At 42.0% G+C, this 22,270-nt stretch overlaps 1 protein-coding gene across 1 annotated transcript in view; it reads left to right on the top strand.

The window, feature by feature from the left end:
* The window catches only part of IGF2BP3 (insulin like growth factor 2 mRNA binding protein 3), a 145,347-nt gene extending 125,599 nt beyond the window's left edge, over positions 1-19,748 (top strand). Inside the window, exons 8-15 of the mRNA XM_052638777.1 lie at positions 666-788; positions 2,977-3,112; positions 4,750-4,875; positions 12,303-12,422; positions 15,977-16,051; positions 18,429-18,560; positions 19,247-19,360; positions 19,650-19,748. Coding sequence (XP_052494737.1) covers positions 666-788; positions 2,977-3,112; positions 4,750-4,875; positions 12,303-12,422; positions 15,977-16,051; positions 18,429-18,560; positions 19,247-19,360; positions 19,650-19,748 — 925 coding nt within the window. The remainder of the gene's footprint in view (positions 1-665; positions 789-2,976; positions 3,113-4,749; positions 4,876-12,302; positions 12,423-15,976; positions 16,052-18,428; positions 18,561-19,246; positions 19,361-19,649) is intronic.
* The last annotated feature ends 2,522 nt before the right edge of the window (positions 19,749-22,270 follow it).

Below are 22,270 nucleotides of genomic sequence, written 5' to 3'. Positions count from 1 at the left end.
TACATTACATATATTTTAATTAGAAGGTGTTATGTTTTGCTTTATTATAAGATTAAAATTCCTTTTTAATATAGAGAAAAGTGAAGAAAAAGCCCACCACTTACATGACCCCAATGACATGTTAACACAGTGCTATCTATGTCCATGACTTGGAAAGTCAGAAAGGTGCAAAGTGAAAGCCCCTTCTCTCACTCTTATACTCTTCCCTCCAAAGTGTAACCCTGTTGAGTTTCTTCTGTTTCCCTCTATAAATCATGCATTTTATCTCCAGGGGGGTATTTAAACATTATTCTAAAATCATCCTGTTTCGTGTTGTATGTGGTATTCTGGTATTGGGGGTTTCAGAATATGAGTTTGAGTAAGATGTTTTTAAAGAGCTAACTGGAATCCATTATTGGAAGACATTCCCTAAGATGAATAAACGAAAACTTTTAAAAATTAACTCCTATCCAAATACTTGTCAGGGTTTTTTCATCCCCCTCTCTTCCTGCATTGCTAGAATGTGGGCTAACGGTCAGCAAGCTTTACGGTGTACCTGGCAGAATGCTTCCCTACGGTAGGCAGGAAGTCAATGTTTAATGAATGAATATTGTCCTTTTACCCTAGAATAGGTATACTTACTCTGACTTGATGGCCTTTTTATTTTGTTTTATTTTTCTTTACAGCACAGAAGAGATTCCTTTGAAGATTTTAGCCCATAATAATTTTGTAGGACGTCTCATTGGTAAGGAAGGACGGAATCTTAAAAAAATTGAGCAGGACACTGACACTAAAATCACAATATCTCCGTAAGTGCTGCCTTGCTTTCTTTTGAATTAGAAACCTTTCAAAAATACCATTTCCGAGCTATAGGTTATATATTAAGCGGATTACAACTCTTGGAGCTGGCCTGTCCCACCCTGCTTATACTTCACTTCTCACACCCATTCTCTCCTGCCTGCTGTCTGTCACCCACGGTGAAAGCGTTCTCTGTTCCCACTACAAAGGCAGGATACGCTAGTACTCGACGTGCGTATTTCCTACTGAAGTCTTGCTGGGGTTTTCTGGCATCTGCTCTGAAAGCCGGAATGTAAAACCCTGCGTGTTATCCATCGCTGTATAACAGATTCTCCCAACATTGGCCGCTAAAGACAAGGGTAAACACTTCTTGCTCACCTGGTTTCTGTGGAGCAGGCATTCGGGAGCACAGCGTCACTGGGCGGTCCTGCTTTGGGGGTCTCTTGATGTTGCCGCCAAGCTGATGGCTGCTCTTAGAATGCGGCCTCAGCTCCTCACCTCAGCTCCTCCACAGGGCTGTGCGGGGGCGTCTTCAGGTCATAGCAGCTCTCTTCCCTCATAGTGAACAACCTGAGACAGCAGGACAGAAGCAGCTGTGTCTTATGTAACATCGTCTCGGAAGTCACCCTCTTGACCATTTTTTCTAGTGTTGTTGACACAAGTCAGCTTCAGTCAGTGTGGGAGGTCGGTCACTGGGGAGTGGGGATCTTGGAGGCTGGTCCCCATGCATACAGTCCATGAATGCTCTGAACTTACGTGGAAAGGCCTTTCCCTTCTGAGGGTGACTTTTATTTCCTTCAGGGCACCCTAAAAAGTTGAGGGGAAAGAGACTGACGAACTAATGAAGAATAGTAGAGAAAGACTGGGGCAGTATGTTCATGGAGCAGGGAGTTTTCGTAGAAGTGGGGGTGGAAAGGGAGTGGGAGAGCCCCGCTTAGTGGGAAAGAAAAAACTGCCGAACAGTAAAAAGAACAAATGATCCTACCCTGTCTTGAATTTTATGCTCCCAAAGGGGAAGGCTTTAAGAGGAGAAAAAATATATCATAAAGGCTATTCTGGAAGCAGGTATTTTAAAAGCTGTAATAGAAAATGCTTTTCAGGGGAGAGTGGGTTGAGCCTGAGGAGGAGACGTACACTTGTTTACGGGGTCTGAGATGAAACATCTTCATTGTGTAGATGTTTTTTTTTTTAATATGAATTTATTTATTTTAATTGGAGGCTAATGACTTGACAACATTGTATGGTTTATATTTTAACAAGTATGGGAAGAAGTTAAGGAATAACATCCCATTCATCTGGCTCATGTTTAGCTTGAGACACTTTGCTAGTAGTGAAAATGAGAGCTTTAACCCTAAGAACATGAAAGGAAACGGTCCCAATATTCCGTATCCTTTCCATCCATTTCCGGAGTCTTGATTCCACGGTAAGTGCCTCCCATGGGTTTCCCTTCAAGGCTGCTGAATGGCTGAGACTTAGATGGTCTCAGTGTCATCCGAATGGATTCTGACGCTTCTACAGGAGCTGAGACAAGCAGAGAGTTTCTGAATGTTGCTGTTACATCTTAGCTTTTCAGTTGTCTAAATGGTCATCGAGGGACTATTTTTAAAATTCTGGAATGTATTATTTCCTCAAGCCTATGTCAGCCTAAATTCTAAAATTAACAACAAAAATAAGCTTAGACATATGACTTCTGGGTGCCATTTTGGGATATTTTCTTGCTTATCCCTTGCTTGGTGACCCAAAAAATGCAGTTGCACGACAAGGCCAGTTACACCCCAGATTGGTCAGTGCAGACTAGAAGTGCACTTATTAAAGGTTATATTCATCTGGCTCTTGGGTTCCACTAAAACTATAGGTTCCTCTGGATCATTTTCTTTACTGTTCAGTTGTGAAAAAAGCTCACCTTAAGTGGTCAAGAAGTATAATTTGTTTAAAACATGGGCTTAATTGAACTGCGTACACAGAGATATTTATTGAGAAGGTGGGAGGGGCAGTATTTTCTATTCTCCTGCAGCTTTACAATTCTTGCATTCACAACTTTTGGGGCTTACTCATTTTTCATGATGTCTAACCACCTACTTTTACACATTGCCAGCCTCCACAGTTGGGTTTGAATTGCCATCTGTGGCTGAACTATTATTAACTGTCTCCCTCCTATAATTTCCAGTCTTTTTCTTGCCTCTCTGTTTCAATCTGCAGATTGCAGGAGCTGACACTGTACAATCCGGAGCGCACCATTACGGTGAAAGGCAACGTGGAAACATGTGCCAAAGCTGAGGAAGAGATAATGAAGAAAATCAGGGAGTCTTATGAAAACGATATTGCTTCCATGAATGTTAGTTTTCTTATGAAGGAAATGTCTTTGTTTTAATGAACAGTTCAAAGATGTTTTCAATTGCCTTACCATTGATTTCTTTAATGGCATCATTGTTAGATGTGGTTTCTGATTGACTCTGAGCACCGGGGTGAGTGCCCTGGGATAGTTGGGCAGACACAGACTTGGACCTCAGGCTTGGCCATCTTTTGTGATTTCAGCTAACCGCGCCTTAGCTTCCTTACCTGTGATGTAAGGCTGCTGCTGCTGCTAAATCACTTCAGTCATGTCCGACTCTGTGCGACCCCTTAGATGGCAGCCCACCAGTCTCCCCCTAATACCTCCCTAAAAAGGCTAATCTTCCATACAGTGTGAATTTGAGGGAGATTATGGTATTATAGGAATGTGGGCTTTAGGAGTGTGTGAACTGGTGTGACTCTTAGCTCAACCATTTATTAGCTGTAGCTTTATTCTCATGAACAACTTACTTGGTCTCTCGGAGCACCAGTTTCCTCATCTGTAAAATGGGGCTCCTGCCTACATTGCGTGCTTATTAGGATTATAATAGATACAGTGCATATATAAAAAGCTACTTTTATGAAGAGAAATTTTAAACCTAGTTACTTGTAAACCTTGACAATAAAATAATTTCAAATGACAAAACAAATCTGTGTGCAGGTAAGGTAATTAAAGTGCATTGCTGCCGTGCCATGATGGATGGAATGGTATGGAAAATGTAGCATTTCAAAAGTCCATCGTGAATTTTCAAGTAAATGATTAAAAAAAAAAAAAAAAGTTCCTGTTGGGCCTGCCATCTGAAACGTTACACCTGAAAGAAGGGAAAGTGTAAAAATGACACTGCCGTTGGGAGAAATGCCTTAAATGCTAACCATTTCCCCCCACATGACTGCCTCCCTACCTTCACATGATCACTGCTCATCCAGATGTTTCAGGGTCACTTAGGAGTAAATCCCAACCCACACATGCCTTGTAAAAACAAGCTTGAGGATGCTCAAGTCTGAACTCTGCAGTCTCCACCTTATTTTCTCAACCCTTGGCAAATGAAACCAAAACCAAATCCATTCCTGGCTCCTGGATCCATTCCAAAGATAGGTTTATTTGAAGGGACAGGAGGATGGAACCTGATTCCCAAAGGGCTTGATTTTGTTTTGATCTCTAGACTCATGACCACCAAATCTTTTTCATGGAGTAAAGATCTCTTAATATTTGTTATCTGCTCTTTTTAATGAACATAACTTGTTTGCTTGCTTCTTCAAGTCATGCAGGATACTCAGTCTCCCTACTGTGTGCCCAGAGCATACAGATAACATGGGTGTCTGAGTACCGAGAGCTGCTCCTAAAGGCAAGGAAGGCTGTGTTCCCTGCTTGGAGAAACCTAGTGTGCCTTCAGATCAGAGAGGAGGCAGACAGCACATGGAGTTTAAAATAGCAAGAATTATGTGCAGACATAACCTGTAACCCAAAGTACAATCACATGGAACATCTGCTTTGTTTTAAAATTTAACTCACAAAATGATTTTTTTCTTTACTTGACAAGAGGTCACAATCTGGATATTATCACATATAAATGCTTACTTGTACTTGATGTTGTAATTGTAAAATGAAGGGACTTTTTTTTTTTTTTTTTACCATTGCAGCTTCAGGCACATCTAATTCCTGGATTAAATCTGAACGCCTTGGGTCTGTTCCCACCCACATCTGGGATGCCACCTCCCACCTCAGGGCCCCCATCAGCTATGACTCCTCCTTACCCACAGTTTGAGGTAAGACAGTGTGCCTTGCCTTTCCTTATGGTTGAAGGGGGTGACATCAAGGGACACGGTCAGACTTTGTTGCCCTCAAGTGGTGTGACATTAAATGCTAATTGGGGAAAATCTTAAGGCAAAACCTGACCCCTGTATGACCACTTGTCAGTTTGGATCTGGTACAGGCTTTTCACTTCTCGTCACTAGGACCTTCTTCTCTTTGTAGACATACATGAGTTATTTCTTTTGAAGTTCTTGGGTGGCAGGGTTTTCAGCATATGTTTTCAGATATCAAAAGAAAAATTTGAGACTCGGGGGAGGGGGAAAGAGGTTTCTTATTTTCAAATGTAAAGGAGAGGATTTTGAATAAGGTTCCTTCATCCTGAACGTCACCTGAAAGGTCAGTAAAGACTAGATAAGGTTTTCCATTTTGAATGTTGTACGTTATTAAGTGGTGAGCTCAGATAGTCTTGCCCACAGATCTGCTGTGTATGTGTGTTTGTGTGCAGACATTAAACAGCTTGTATTTGTTTTGTAAACAGGTGTGTCATTAGGAAATAATTGTGTTAAGAAATTGTGATTTTTGTATTTGCTTTTTAAGAGTAGCATTTTCCCTGAGGTGAGGTTAGAAATAGGAGGCCAGTGATAGTATGAAAATAAATGCAGCCTAGCAGACACCGTATACAAGAATTTTTTTTGAAAGATTGCATTATCAATAATAATTGATAATCAGTGCACTCAGTTGCATTATCAATAATAATTGAAGACAAACATGTGAAATAAAATTAACGTTCTAGGAGCTTCCTTCTTGAATTCGTTTTTCTGTCTCTTTCTTCCTGTTTGACTCTCTTATGACATAAAGTTGCGAGTGGTAACTGCCACACCACACTGAGGGAAGTGTTCAGGGAGAAGGTGGGGGTGCTGTTCTGCTTGGAGCACTTACAGAATAAAAAGCCACTGGAGTTCTGCAAAGAACACGGGTCATGAGACTGATCGTATTGTGTCCCTGTAAGAATGCGGCTTTGCTTTGCCTGCCCTTGAAGCCGCCAGCGGTTGGTGTGCTTATCAGCTTCCGCTCTGCTCCTGCAACGTGTCTTTCTGCCATTGCTGATGGCGACATTTGCATCTTCCCCTGCCGCTCACCTGCCACTTCAAACCTCTTTGGGCCTAGAAACCATGTAACAAAGCTCCTTAATCTAAAGATAGGTATCAGAATTTTATATCACGTGTGAACAGACTTGATTCTAAAGCTTTGTGGGGCTTCCCAGGTTGAACTAGTGGTAAAGAACCCGCCTGCCAAAGCAAAAGACTTAAAAAAACAAGGGTTTCATCCCTGGGTCGGGAAGGTCCCATAGAGGAGGGCAACCCACCCCAGTATTCTTGCCTGGGAAATCCCATGGACAGAGCAGTCTGGCGTGGTGTCACACAGGGTTGGACACGACAGAAACAACTTAGCACGCACACCCACAAAGCTTTGTACCACAGCTTAAAGTGATGTGAAGTGGCTACTTTGTTTGTAGCTTGGTGCTGAAGGGGATGGGTGGAAAGAAAGCGAGCCCTGGAGGAGGCCCTGGGCCCCACCATCTCTCTGCCGCTGTAGGTCAGACTCCTCTTTGCTCTAGGCTTCTTCACTCATCCACACAGTGAAGAAACTGAGCTAGATGAATGATCTCTAAGAACTGTTCTTTCCAACAGTTTTAATTTTTACAGAATTTGAAATTGTTTCTTACAAATTGAAGGTTTGCAGCAACCTGCATTGAACAAATCTATTAGTAACCATGTTTCCAATAGCATTATCTTTAATCGGGTATGTACAGTTTGATATAATGCTGTTGTACACTTACTAAGCAACAGTGTAGTAGAAACTTCCATGCACTGGGAAACAAAAAAATTTGTGCAATTCACTTTATTCTGATACTCCATCTAACGCAGTGGCCTGACACTGAACCTGCAGTGTCTCTGGGGTGTGCCTATGTTTAAAAACTGAGTTAGAGAATTAAAGGTCGGTAGGTGTTTGCTCTCAGCACTTGACAGCACTCCCGCATTACTGTCTTGTAGACGTTCTCACCAAGAAGTCAGGTTACTCACAAAGATAGTCTCTTTATCCTCAGTGCCTGTAGGTTAGTAGCAAATCTCTGTTTTTACTTTATACATTGCCTGGCAAGGAGTAGGTATTGATGACTAAATGGTTCAAAGACTGACTCTCTTTTTATGCACTGCTTCCTCTTTTAGAATTGTTTCATTTTTCTGCTCATGTTTTCTCACTTCTGCTTTGCAACATGAAGTAGAATTTGATATATCTCCTCTTTGGATAAGATAAATTCCTTGTCTCTGTTCTGTTCCAAAACTTTGCCTGTCCCTCCCCCTAAAATGTACTCTTCTTCCTAAACCTGCCAGGTTGGTGTTTCTAATAGAGCCAAAAGAGTTGGTTCTTCCAGCAGACAAAAAGTCTCTAGTTCCTGCCTAGCAGCTGGCTCATGCAGTACTTAATTGGCAGACTTTGAGTTTATAAATGACAGGAAATGCTCCTTTCAGAGATGCTCAAACAGTAGGGAAGAGGCAGTTGCCAGCTAGTGAGCAGAGGAGCTGGAATTGGCGTCACACACAACAGCACCCATAGCTGGATGGTTTGGCAGCTTGCATTGAGGTTGGCAGAAGTTAGCTCAAGAGCTGTTGTCTCCATCATTTTGATAGTGCCTTTGGAGTCTTCCCAAGCCTCTAGAACAACAGTGTAATCTTAAAATTGCTAACTTTCTACTTATGAAAGAGACAAGAAAGGTGAGCACTTTCTTGGGTCTTATCTACTTTGAAGTGGTCTTTAAGAAGCAAAACTCTAATTTGAAAGGGACTGTTAGATCAAATGACTTGAATGGAGTCTCAGTCCTCCTCTTTAGGATGTCTTTTGGGGGGGTGTGACTCATTTGCTAGTAAACAATTTCAAAGTAAATAACTCATTGCGTTTATTCTCTCTAAGAGGTCTTGTACTTAGTATATGGAGAAACTTTCTTTGCCTTTCTTAAGAAAGACTTAAATAGTCTGTTCAGGTCATGAAGTTGAGTAAACTCAATTCCAGTTCCAGGCCAAAATCCATTAAAACGCAACAAACAAAACAACCCTCAGGAGTATGTATTTTACAAGCCAAAGGGAGATGCTGGCATCCTTCCAGGTTCCTGGAGGCTGGTCTTGTTGGCTGGCATGCTTGTCTCCGTGCCTTTGTGATGTCTTAGATTCTGTTCCCCACAAAGTAAATACACTTAACCTTACTGTTTGCTCATTCTTCTATCTCCTCATGATAGATGATTAGGAATTACTCATTGGCAGACTTCACCAGTTAAGCAAACTTTCAGTTGAGCAGCTTTGTTCTTCTGTTATTTCAAGCTATAGCACAGAGGCTGCCAAGAACTCCAGAGGAAGTGCTGCCAGTAGGCATCTGGCAGAAATCCACTGGGAAGCGGCTTGTGGCCTGAGTATCATTCACCTCTGAGGGTTTAGGAAGAAGGGTTCGGGGTAACGCAGGTGAACACTAACCTCCATGTGAAGGATGTGTAACATGAAAAGGAAAAGCTGATGCATCTTCTCAAAACCACCTCAGTCTTAAATTCACAGGTGAAGGAGACTTGCCATAACCCATTGTTATGGCTTCTGAACTTTGTAAGTAAGTTCTGAACTTTGTAAGTAAGTTCTGAACTTTGCTTATTTGGGTGTCCTAACCTGAAAGCTGAGCGCCGAAGAATTGATGCTTGTGAACTGTGGTGTTGAATACTCTTGAGAGTCCCTTGGACTGCAAGTAGATCCAACCAGTCCATCCTAAAGGAGATCAGTCCTGGGTGTTCATTGGAAGGACTGATGCTGAGGCTGAAACTCCAGTACTTTGGCCACCTCATGCAAAGTGTTGACTCTTTGGAAAAGACCCTGATGCTGGGAGGGATTGGGGGCAGGAGGAAAAGGGGACGACAGAGGATGAGATGGCTGGATGGCATGACCAACTCGATACACAGGAGTTTGGGTGAACTCTAGGAGTTGGTGATGGACAGGGAGGCCTGGTGTGCTGTGATTCATGGGGTCGCAAAGAGTCGGACATGACTGAGCGACTGAACTGAGCTGAACCTGAAAGCATGGCTTACTGTTCATAGTCCCATATAAGACTGGGCCGGTTTAATGACTGTCCCTAGACGGGAGGTTTATGTGAGGTGCCTTATACTCCTCAAGGAAATTTTGCTTGGGAACCAATTTATGGTCAGGGATGTGCTTGTTGGATATGGAACTGGACAGAGGGATCTGGGTGGCATTCAGAAAGGTCTTCATCAGGCTGCAGACATCTGATGAGTCACTTTCTCATTAAGGTGCCATTGGCAAGAGCACAAGCCACAGTCCCTGAGTCTGGGGCACCGCCTCCTGGCATGCTTCCTTCACTTCCTGCCAGCCTGCCTTGTAGATGTCTGTTGTTCTGCTTTCATCCCAGCGTGGACCGCTCTTGCCTGCATAGCAATGCTTTCTTCATGACTTTGCCCTTCCTTCTGCTTGGTCCTCTCAGTCCTTGTCCCTTCACTGCCATTCCTTTCCCAGAGCTTCACTCAACTTACTCTACGTATTCATTCATCATCTCCTACCTCACTCCCACCTCCCCAAAGTCAGTGACCTTTCAGAAGCACCTGCAGCCTCTCATCCATCACTGTATGGAAGGATGATTGCTTTGGTTCAGCTTTTGAGAGGACAGTAGTTATGCTTATGGGTTTTTCTTGCAGCTGTGGGGGTCAGTGTGTTTCTTCTAGGCTGAGATGCTCAGGCTGTACTGTGAGGCTCGGGGACTTTTGGTCTGATGGTCCTGGTACTTTCGGCCGCTAAGAACATTCAGAAGTTATGCTGTGGGCTCTCAGGAAAACTACTTTTTACTAAACAAATAGCTTTTCTCTTAAAGATATGATAAATCATGCTATTACTTTTTTTCTTAGTTTTAATTAATTGCTAAGAAGCATAGAGCCAAATTTGTATAATAACAGCATTTCTGATTGTCTTTTCTGTTGAGGTCCCTCTGCTCTTATTTCTTCACTTCCTTCTAAATCTTCTGTATTTTGTAAGCAGTATAAAGTATTCCTGGAACATGGCCCAGAAAGCAAACAATTACATAGTCATGGCAAAATACAATGGGGCAAATTTTGGCAAGTTACGTGATAGATTTAGTCTGATCCTTAGAAAAATCTTAAAAAAAAGTCTTTATTACTGCCAGACCCCTGACTCCTCACCACCCCCCTTAAAAAAAATGTCCTCAGAAGAGTATTACATGGATGTTCTTAGCGAGACAAGATAGATCCTATCTTTACTTTAGAAGGGCTTCCCTTGTGGCTCGGCTGGTAAAGAATCCGCCTGTAATGTGGGAGGCCTGGGTTCGATCCCTGGGTTGGGAAGATCCCCTGGAGAAGGGAAAGGCTATCCACTCCAGTATTCTGGCCTAGAGAATTCCATGGACATCCATGGGGTCGCAAAAAAGTCAGACACGACTGAGCAACTTTCACTTTACTTTAGACAATTAGTTAATATACAAGTTTTAATTTAAGGACCGGAATGACAAAATTAATTAACATTGAACACAGTTTATAGGCAATGTCATCATTAATTCAGTCCTATCCAGTTACTATGAAAGCCCTTAAATTGTCCCTCTGGAATAAATGAGTTGTGTGCTGTGTTCAGCTGTGTCTGACTCTTTGCGACCCCATGGACTGTAGTCCACCAGGCTCCTCTGTCCGTGGGATTTTCCAGGCAAGGATACTGGAGTGGGTTGCCATTTCCTTCTCCAAGGAATCCTCGTGACCCAGGGATTGAACCCATGTCTTTTGCATCTCCTGCACCGACAGATGGATTTTTTACCACTGTGCCACCTGGGAACCCCCTGCAATAGTTTATGGTAATTGCATAACGCCCTGGCAGGCTGTGATGTGTGGTGCGTCCCAGAAAGAGGCGTTGTTCCTATGACTCGGAAATACTGAAGGGTGAACTAATTTTATTTTTTGTTCTTCACTGATGAATAGCAGTAAAAGTTGATTTGGCCAGGCTGTACAGGACAGGCCTCTCCGACAAATCTCTACAGGCAAGAGTTTAGTGGGAAGGCAGAACCTCTTCTGGTTTGTGTGTTCTAAGAAAGCTTACAGAGCCCCCAGGGAGACTTCATTAGGCTGACAGCTATATGAAGACCTGCAGTGTGTTACAGCATCCTGGGAAACATAGGAAGTACCAAGTTGTAAAGAATATAGTGTGCACACATCTATTTATACTGTTGCTGAAGAAACAAAGTGTCCTGATCAGAGAAAAGTACAATGGCTTTTGTCAAGAATACTTTCTAGAGTTGAATTTTAGGTTAACTTGAATAGGAACTGAAGGGGCACATGGTGCAGGGGTGGTTAACAGAAAAAGGAAGAGGCTTAGAAGAGCAGAGTTCCGATTTTTCTGTGTCGGAAACAAGACATAGGGTCTAGAATCACACTGCTTTAATTTTCTGTGCATGGGAAAGGCACGTTTTAAACCAAAATGACTTCCCTCTGTCTTTTGCACATTTAGAGACTGTAAGATAATTAACGTGAGAGTTTAGAAATACAAACTTTAAATGCTCATGTTGCAGTCCAGCATTTTTATTACATAAAATCTTAGAAGTACTTGTACATGGGCACAAGATTTACGTTAAGAGACCTGACTGTAGTGTTAGACAAATTAATGAGGAACTGGAAACCATGCTTTCCTGAAGTGTTCCCAAGAAAGTCCTCAGATACAACAATATAGCTGTCAGGGAAAGAGAGAGGAATTGGGGTTTTGGGGGGGCCACTTTTCTGTGATGTGCTTATTCTCGTAATCCTTAAGAAAGTTTCAGTTAACAGTGTCTTACAGGTGCTTTGGATGGATGTGTGCAGACGGACCACAGACCTGTCGATTTCTTTCCCTTGGCCCAGTAGAGCATCTTTCCTTTGTGACTGCATTAAACTTCTTTTGGGGGGTGTGAATTTTTTAATTGAGGTATAACTGACATACATTTTCAGGTGATTCAGTATTTGTATATACTATGAAGAAAGAAACTGAAGACTTAGCACGCTCTCTGTCCCCACACAGGACTTCAGGGGAGAAAAGGAAGTGGTTATTGACACTAGCAGTCTTTGTGTGCTAAGACTGGTTATGTCATTTGGTGGACCAACATTAAGTGCCACAAAATTTGTTGTAAATGTGTAACTCAACATTTCTAAGCTTTATGGAAATTGTACACAGAGAAGTGGTATTTAAATAATGCTTTCAGGATGAGTATGAGAACTTCCCAACCTGTTAGGTAGAGTCCTATCAACTTACTATGGTGATTTTTCCTAAAACAATGCCAGTATTCCTAACTGTACAAGAAGGCCCCCCTCCCTGTGCCCACACCACAGCCTAACCTGTGTCCACTGAGCACGGATGTCCTGTCTTTCCAGCAGCAGTCCGAAACGGAGACCGTCCACCTCTTCATCCCAGCGCTGTCTGTAGGCGCCATCATCGGCAAGCAAGGGCAGCACATCAAACAGCTGTCGCGCTTCGCAGGAGCGTCCATTAAGGTACTGTCCTGCCAGCTGCGGCTCTGCTGCTGCCTTAAGGGCAGCGCGTGACAGAGACGTGAGTCTTTCTGTCACTCTGTGAACTGAATGTAGCCATCTATACTGCGGTTCCATAGGGTGTCATAGGAAACTCTGTGAAACACCACTAGCTTAAACAAGGTAAGCTAAATTCTCTCTCCAGAAAAAGCAGTCTGGAGGTAAAGAGCCCAGCACTGGAGTGGGGTTCTGCTCTGCCGTGTCTGACATAATATCCCTTCTAGCTCATCCCCGGGGGTGGCCTTAGTCCCTTACTCCCTCCCAGATGACCCTACTGCATGTCCTAACAATCAAAGCTGTAATCCTTTCGTTTTAAGGAATACACAAACTGACATAAGTCATAGCTTTCATCAGGAAAACATCAGTTTTGTTTTGGTTATGTCTCATAAATATTCGAATATAGTACCAAAAAACCCACATTGCACTCAAGTGTTTATAACATCTTTATTTATAACTGGGAAATGGGGAAGAAGTCAACTAGGAAATGTATGAACTGTGGCTTATCTATATAATAAAGATTCAGTTCAGTCGCTCAGTCGTGTCCAACTCTTTGCGACCCCATGAACCGCAGCACACCAGGCCTCCCTGTCCATCACCAATTCCTGGAGTTCACCGAAACCCATGTCCATAATAAAGATTACTTAGCACTAAAAAGGAGGGAGCTGTTGATAAAGACCCACATATTATGCTAAGAGAAAGAAGACTCAAAAGGCTAGATACTGTATGACCCCACTTATGAAAGTTCTGGAAAACACAGAACTATGGAAATGGAGGAGAAAAATCAGCGGTTGCCAGGAACTGGAGGAAGGGTTGGAGACAAAGAGGCAGCAGGAGGGAACGTTGAGAGCGCTGGACTGCTGGCCGTGGTGGCGCTTAGAGCTGCGCGCTTGTCACCCGTTGAGGTTTAGTGTGCATAGACTGCACAGTTAATTAGAAAGCAAAGGACACAGGACAGCCCTCATAGGCTCTCTTGTAGCAAAAGATTAACAAAATATGTGAACAGAAAATGCAGCCAGAATAAACAGGTAAAGGAAAAGACGGTAAAAAGACCAAGTGGTGAGCTAACTTTACTATCCTGTTAGTTTCCTGATTAATGAATTAAATTAAAACATGCTCATGCACAAAAAAGAACCGACCAGATACTTTTTGGAAAAATCCCAATAATGTTTTATGAACAAGAATTGGGTATTTAGACACCGGGCTCTTTTTCTTTCTTGGAATTTTGATGATGAGGGTAACATGTTTTTCTTTCCAAAAAGTCTGAAACATGCATAATGTGAAGCGTGCTTTAGCACTCTTAACACTTGGCTAGATTTCCATAATGTAAATTCCCATGTAGGTACTTTAATATGTACCTGTATGTCTGGTATCACCCAACCATAGTTCTTTGTTAACTTAACGGACATTAAGATTGTTCCAGATTTCTCCGGCACAGTGGTGGATTAAGTTCTTTCGGTCATATTGTCATATACCACCTTACTCTTCACTTGCGTCTACACAAACGGATCTGGTGCATCTCGGGGCACATGCTTTCTTCTCAGCTTCTCAGACACTAGAGCGATTTGTACTCCTAACCTCAGTATTAAACTCAGTATTAAAACTCAGTTATACCTCAGTTAACATTAAAAGCCAACATTCAGTAAACTAAGATCATGGCATCTTGTCCTATCACTTCTAGAAGGGGAAACAATGGAAACAGTGACAGACTTTATTTTGGGAGGCTCTAAAATCTTACTGCAGATGGTGACTGCAGCCATGAAATTAAAAGATGCTTGCTCCTTGGAAGAAAAACTATGACCAACCTAGACAGGATATTGAAAAGCAGAGACATTACTTTGCCAGCAAAGGTCCGTCTAGTCAAGGCTATGGTTTTCCAGTAGTTGTGTATGGATGTGAGTGTTGGACTATAAGGAAAGCTGAGCACCGAAGAATTGATGCTTTTAAGCTGTAGTGTTGGAGAAAACTCTTCAGAATCCCCTGGACTGCAAGGAGATCCAACCAGTCCATTCTAAAGGAAATCAGTCCTGAATATTCATTGGCAGGACTTATGCTTGAAGCTGAAGCTCTGATACTTTGGCCACCTGATGTGAAGAACTCACTCATTGGTAAAGACTCTGATGCTGGGAGGGATTGGGGGCAGGAGGAGAAGGGGACGACAGAGGATGAGATGGCTGGATGGCATCACCAGCTCAATGGGCATGAGTTCGAGTGAACTCCGGGACTTGGTGATGGACAGGGAGGCCTGGCGTGCTGCAGTCACAAAGAGTTGGACACGATGAGCAACTGAACTGAACCTCAGGATATGAGTGCTCTCACCTCCAGTCCTCTACCACCAGTACTGACAAAGACAAAAGTTCTTTTTAAAAAAGAAAGCCAGGGACATCCCTGGTGGTCCAGTGGTTACGATTCCGTACTGTCACTGCAGGGGGCTGCAGGTTAGATCGCTGCTCAGGGAGCTGAGATCCTGCAGCTGGATGGCCCAGTGAGGGTTATGGGGGAGGGAAATCAGAATGATACCTTCTTTCTAGGGGTTTTCTGTGAATAATTCTGAGTGTGGCCTAAAATAACTCTCGGCTTTTTTTTACAGATTCAAAATTAGTGCCCAGCGTAAAGTAGGAATAGTATTTTGGGCCTAAGTAACAGAAATGTTAGCTTTATTTTCAGAGAGTGAGAAAGCATGACTCTGTTAAAAGAAAAAACCTGGTCTTGATTTGTAGCTGTGTAGGACAGGGTGTACTAGACTGTCAGTCATTGATAGTGATCATAGTGAGTGCTAAGTGCGGGCGGTAGCTTTTGTAGTTTTTGCTTCCTACTCCCATTATTTACTATAGGGAGTTGCTTCTTGCACAGCACATGTCAAGCAAAAATTTTTTCTTCAAACAATTCCTACCAGCCAACTGTCTAAACCCTTTCTTACTGAGGGAACGCTGGCTTTTTCTCCCTTCAACAGTCTCTGCAGCATATCCCTGGCCTGGCCTTTTGTGTGATTTCATACACTCTGCCAAAATAGTCTGAGTTCACTCTTCTGTCAGATTAACATTTACTCTACGTGTTACTCCAGTGAGCGTACTTTGGGGGGACGTACATACCATATATCTATACTATGTATACATACCTGGTTGTAGATTTGTGACCCCAGCAGTTTCTTGCACTTGTGGGAAGCCCAGGGTGTGATGCTGCGTGTGGGACCAAGGGCCACACGTTGTGCCCCCGCTGGTGCAGTGAGAAGCAGCATGACGGTGGAGCCAGACACAGCGCTTCCTTCAGTTCCTCTCGCCTCTGTGACCACAGGCCAGGTGATGACTTCTCTAGCCTTTGGTCTCCGTGTTGGTGAAGTGGGCCAGGTGGAGTGTAAGCATACAGGAGGAGGCAGGAGCCGTAACTAGTGGACCCGCCTCTCTGTAACTTTCTTCCGGAAGGCTTATTTTCTGCATTTCAGGAAGTCATGTGCAGTTTGCGTAACATTTTTTTATCAGTGGAACTGGAAAGTGTTGTGACCTGCGTCTGGTCTGTTACAGATTGCTCCAGCTGAAGCACCAGATGCTAAAGTGAGGATGGTGATTATCACTGGGCCACCAGAGGCTCAGTTCAAGGTACGTGCCCTGGAGTGTGTGCACAGATGACAGATGAATGCCTTCTTTTCAGAAACTCCATAACCTGGCTTTTCCCTTAAATAAATCCAGTACTCAGTAGAAAGAATCTCTCAGTGAAAATTGCTGAGACTCAGAACAGAGTAGAAACGTTCCCCACATTATGTTTTAAAAGTAAACCAAAACCTGTGTGAGAGTTGTGTAATGGTCGCTGGGTTTGCCTGTCTCCCAAGGGAGAATTTGCTCAGTGCCTTGTTAGCAGAGGTGAAGGTGAGGTGATAAGAATGGTCTGTATGCTTTGTTACACTCAAAATTTTCCTCCTACCCCTAAGAAGCTTCGACCTTGACTTCAAATGTTCCTTTTTCCTCTTACCCTTGAGTTAACTTCAGTTAATGCCCTGGTCCACAGTTTCTCGATGAGTCACTCTAATCTTCAGAATTTTAGAGGTAGAAAGGACAGGGACTCTTGAGGCATCTGTCCTGGTATGCACCACCAGTCATTTTGGGGGGCTTGGGGCCAGAATGCCTCCCACTTTGTCCTGAGAGGGGTACAGTAGGGGATGAAGGCCAGAGCCTTTGCAGCCAGGCTGCTGGTTCAGGTACCAGCTCTGCCATTTACTAGTAATACTACCTTGGGCAAGTTACTTAACCTTTTCCTAGCTAGCTCCTCATCAGTAAAATTGGGGTTAAAAACATCCACAAAGTTTAAACAAGGTTATATGGTTTAATAAATCAAGTGGTTAAAATAGTGCTGGACACATAGGAAACAGCGGAAATGCACTGGTGGCGTTAAGCAGACCTGGGATGAATCAGACCAAGCCCATGCCAGAGCCTCAAATTCACACATTCGTACATACCTTTGAGTATATGATTTCTTCCACAAAACTCAGTAGGGTATCTGGGTTGTCACAGGTAAAAGCAGCTACTCAATTCAGTGTAATTTACTGGAAACCCCTGTCCTGTTTCTACTACTTAGCATCTGTGTTAACAGGACAACGCTCTAAGCCTTAGTTCTCCTAGCTCTAAAACGTAGCTAAGTTATAAACCATCACTTTTCTTTGACCTCTTTTTCCATGGGCCATTTTTCACTAAAAATCTGAAATTTTTTTCATTTCATTTACAGGGTACAGGAAACAAAAGGAGGTGCTTTGAGATGTAGGTACAGTTGGCTAGGCTCAGACTCAGGTCAAGAAATTTACTTCTTCATACCAGCCTTGTGGTCCTAGCAGTTCAGATCGAAACTCAGAAATGCTGAAAACTACATCCTCCCCCAGATATTTATAGGACCAGTTACTTTTAGCCTAAATATTAAAAGATAAATACAAACATCAGTTATGTTCTCACTGTTTTATAAATGGATCTTGTAATTTTTATAATGCTTGTATGCTGGGAAATTTAGAAGTTGTTTCTCTGTACCCTCCGTTGCCCATGTTGTGCACTAGTCTTAAACGGGACATGTAAGAAAAGCTCTAATGCTTCAGTATCAGTTATGTGATGAGTGATAACTACAAATTATTTTAATGATCTAAGTATTAGAAACAGATCTAAATATTAGAAAATAAGCTCTTAAAATCATAAGAAATACTGTTTTGGAGGACAATATCTATCCTTTGTGTCCTTCGACTGTGTGAATAATTATACCTGTGGCCTGAGACCTTGGGGATGACTGAAATATAGGGTACTAAGATGAATTTTTTAAATGTCTGCAACCCCCTAAAATGAGCGTACCCCTGCACCGATGGAAACATGCTTTGTATCTGTGTCTTGGTCCTCTACTGTGGCAGCCTGTTGGATGGAGCCAGCTCTGGCTTCTTTTTCCTCTGGTGTATACCAGAGCAAATTTGTCGTTACACATAATAGGAGATTTGCTATGTATAATTTCTGGTTGTATGCAGCAATTGACAGGGTGTTTGACTATATCAGTTGTATATGCTAACTTGATTTTGTAGCTTCAGTCAAAGTAGAAGCCATCTGGCTAAGATGAAGAAATGTTTGACAGAAAATATCCTTGCTGGCCCATTCAGATATGAGCTTGGCTTCTTGTGAGCCTTATGTGGGTGGCTCTGTAGTTCATTCAGTCTCTGTTACTCCTGAAAAATGCAGTTACTATCTTACTGCCAGCAGGAGAGTTTTACCTTTCAAGACTGCAGAGCAAACAGCCATTCAACTGCCGCACCTGTGATGCAGTCGCCACTGCTATCGCCCTTTTCCAGGGCTTCCTGCCGTCTCTGGGGCAGCAGTCCGCCATCAGATGCAGATAAATCACTGCAAAGGGCTGCTCCAGTGGATCCAGGCCGTTAGTTTTACCCACTGTAAAATTAATGAACCTTTTGGCCTTTCCTACATGAATGACACTGATAGGCTATGTTTTCATCTGTAGGCTCAGGGAAGAATTTATGGAAAAATTAAAGAAGAAAATTTTGTTAGTCCTAAAGAAGAGGTGAAACTTGAAGCTCACATCAGAGTGCCATCCTTTGCTGCTGGCAGAGTTATTGGAAAAGGAGGCAAAACGGCAAGTACTTCAGCAAAACCTGTGCAGTGGTATGACAGGGAAAGCATCGAAAGGTACTTAGGAGTTCCACGTCCCTGAATTTGGGCTAACTTATAAAAGCAGGACACCTGGGCCAAGGTTTGGAGAAGACTGCCCTTTGTTCCTCCTGAGGGTTGGGTGTCAGCTACTGGTCAAAGCAGCGCCTCTTTCAGACCACTTTGTGGGGGAGGACTGTCTCCTGAGGGGCCTTTTGCATTTTTCTGTTGATAAACATCAGCTTTTTATTTCTATTGTGCAAAAATACTTAATGACATGAAAAGACAACTTTAAAAAGTTTCATCTACCTTTATAACTTACACCTCTATAACTGAAAACTGGTTTCCAGTTTCTCTTTAACATATAACAGCTTTGAAAATGACTTGGAAGTGATTGCAAGTATGTTTTGGAATCAGATTTTTAGGGTTTGAATTTGGCTTTGTTATTGATTTTTATGTAACTGTAGGTAAGTCAGTTTCGTTGGGGCTTAGTTTTAAATATCTTGAAATGGGACAATACTAATAACCAAATAGAATTATTAGTATATTAGATGAGATTTACAAAGACATAGCTCAGTATTTTGGTACACGTGTTCAGGAAATGATAATTTTTTAAAAAATAAAAAAACCCCAACAGTTCCACTTAACATGATTTCTGCTTATCTCCTTCAGGTGAATGAGCTCCAGAATTTGTCAAGTGCAGAAGTTGTTGTTCCCCGTGACCAGACTCCTGATGAGAATGACCAAGTGGTCGTCAAAATAACTGGTCACTTCTATGCTTGCCAGGCAAGTGGGCTCCAGTGTGTCAGGGCAGCTCTGCAGCTGCCTTCGCAAATGGAAGCCATTCTCCCATGGGTGTCTCCATGCCATATAAATATTCAAGGCTGTGTTTGATGCTTAATACATTAAATCCCCCTTTCAGCAGGTGATTTTAGAGATTCTGCTAGCAAACTAATTAGCATATATCTTTAATCTTCAAATTTTAATTTGAAGTTAATTTTTAAAATGGAAGAGATAAAATAACTTCCTGCAATGTTTGATCAGGTAGAAGTTTCAAGGTCCTCTCCTTTTGCAGGTTGCCCAGAGAAAAATTCAGGAAATTCTGACTCAGGTAAAGCAGCATCAACAGCAGAAAGCTCTGCAAAGTGGACCATCTCAGTCAAGGCGGAAGTGAAGGCTCAGGAAACAGCCCACCACAGAGGCAGACGCCAAACCAAAGACAGACTGCTTAACCGACAGCCGGGCGCTGACCCCGTACCCAGCATCACATGCACAAGTTTTTACCTAGCCAGTTGTTTCTGAGGACCAGGCAACTTTCGAACTCCTGTCTCTGTGAGAATGTATACTTTATGCTCTCTGAAATGTATGACACCCAGCTTTAAAAAAAAAAAAAGAAAAAAGAAAAAAATGAGGGGGGAGGGAGGGAAAGAGACGAACTCTGCACTTCCCTTTTGTTGCATTTCTCAGTAAAACAAATATCTAATTTTTTAAAATATTCATTTCTCCATGACGCCAGAAATTGGTCTAAATGGTGCATTCATGAAACTCAAATAAAACTAGATTGCTCCTAAGTCCAATTGTTAACATTGGATCAGAACAGAGTTATTACAAGTACTTAAATGTTAACCTATTAGCATAGAAAAACTGTTCTCAGTTTAACACTAACATAAATAACCTAAGGGAAGTGCTGAATGGTGTTGGCAGGGGTATTAAACGTGCATTTTTACTCAACTACCTCAGGTACTCAGTAATGCAATGAAAGCAAAATTGTTTTGTTTTTTTTTTCTGAAAATTTTATATACTTTATAAAGATAAGTCCAACTGTTTTTTAAAAAATAAATTTAATTAGCTAACAGGCAAATAACTGAAAAATTTTACTTCTGGCTGGCAACAGTAAAGCTGGAAAAATTTAACGTTTTTTGAGGCTTCTGACAGTTATTAGTTGGAAAATCCAATAAATGTTCATTGATACGGAGCAGTGCCTATATTTGGAGAGCAGCAAGCAAATACCTTTTGTTTGTGGTAGGGAAGTTTTTGATGGTACTAACAGAGCAAAGTGGTTGCAGGAGGATTTGGAACGACTAGTTTTAAATGGCTTCAGGAGTCTTGTTTTTCTGTTTGGCTGTGTGATTGAATGCATAAATGCTTTGTGCTTTTGACTATCACTACCTAAAGTAAGTGTATCTATGGAGACATGCAGCCCCCATGAACTTAATCAATTGACTGGCAGGAAGAAAGCTTTAGCTTGCCTTACAGGATGCTTAGTTTGCCAATACACTTCGGACCAGTTGGTCTATGCTTGGAGCAGACCCCAAAAGAGTTGCTTTGTGAAGATCAGTGGGGCAGTCAGATGGTGTGACAGTGTTTAAAGGCAATAAAAAGGCTACATCTCCATGTGCCAGGCACTGTCATGAGCCTCAAAGTAAGCTGTTTTGAAGATTTTAAGCAATGATAAATCAAGATAAATGAAAGGCCACCTACAATATTATATACAGTGCAGGAGGATTTCTGTATTCTCTGCAACCAGTTATCTGAAAATAAGTCAAAAGATAGAAAAAGAAGAACTTTGGAAATATAATTTCAGTGACTGTGATAATACATTTGACCTTTGCTACTGAACGCATTCACCCATTCCTTAACTTGATGGCAAAGCCTGGTATGTACAATTACATGGGTGTGAGTGGTCTCCGAGGCCACGCTGCTCTCAGAATTGTGTTGCTTTTGTTCATTAAATAGTCACAGTCATCATATAATACTGATCTGAAGGGCAGGTATAACCCTTAAAGTATCATTTTGCTTCATTTGTATTTCAAGATGAATTTCTACATGGACTAGGTAAGTTTTTCTGAAGATCACTGTATCAATTAAACATTTTGAAAATGACTTGAAATGTTTTTCTAAATGTTTTCAGAAAACCAGTTTTATTTTGTAGTTTTAGCCAAAAAGTGCCCTTTTTGTCATGGAATTCATCAAGCATTTGTTTTTTCTATACAATGAATTGCTTAAAAGAAGTAATGGACTGGCTTTCTGGTTGGATTTTGGGTAAAATGGGCTTAAGGCCAGAGCTCTTCCTCAGTATTTGATTTTTCAAGCTTTTTTTAAAAATACAGATAGGTGCTACATTTATATCTGCCTGTTTAAATTCTGTCATATTTCTCTTCTAGCCTTCTAGTGTGGCAAATCATGTTTTACTTTCAATGAAGCATTGGTAATGGAGTATCTGGTAATACTAGGAAGGAATTCTGTAATTGAGTTTTGTACTCGCCACATATGGATCATTCCTCATCTGTAATGTGCCCCCAATGCAGCTCCATTATCCAGATACTTTGATGCAGAATAAAGTACTTCATTATTAGGTGCAGCCTGGTGTGTAGTACGTTTTATTGTTGGCATTTCAGATTACTGTGAATGTCCTGAATTTCATCAAAATGTAAACTTCGTATTACTAAAAATCCATGTCAGTCTCAAGGTAGGCACCAGTATCTACTACTGGCCTCACTGTGAACCTTGATAATAATACTGTTACATATGAACTGAGAGTGGAAAGGTAAGTTACAGGACCTGTGGGGTGGTTTTGTTTTCTGCTTTGGCTATACTATTCTATAGAATAAGATTTAAACTTAAGACTATACTCTGAACTAGTTCAAGTGAAACACAGGAGCCAATGCAACTTCTAGGCAATCTGCTGGAGTCTCA

The sequence above is a fragment of the Budorcas taxicolor genome, chromosome 4, assembly GCF_023091745.1.
Source record: "Budorcas taxicolor isolate Tak-1 chromosome 4, Takin1.1, whole genome shotgun sequence".
NCBI classification, from domain to species: Eukaryota; Metazoa; Chordata; class Mammalia; order Artiodactyla; family Bovidae; genus Budorcas; species Budorcas taxicolor.
Note: the sequence above shows the minus strand (reverse complement) of the source record. Positions and strands in the feature narration are given on the sequence as shown.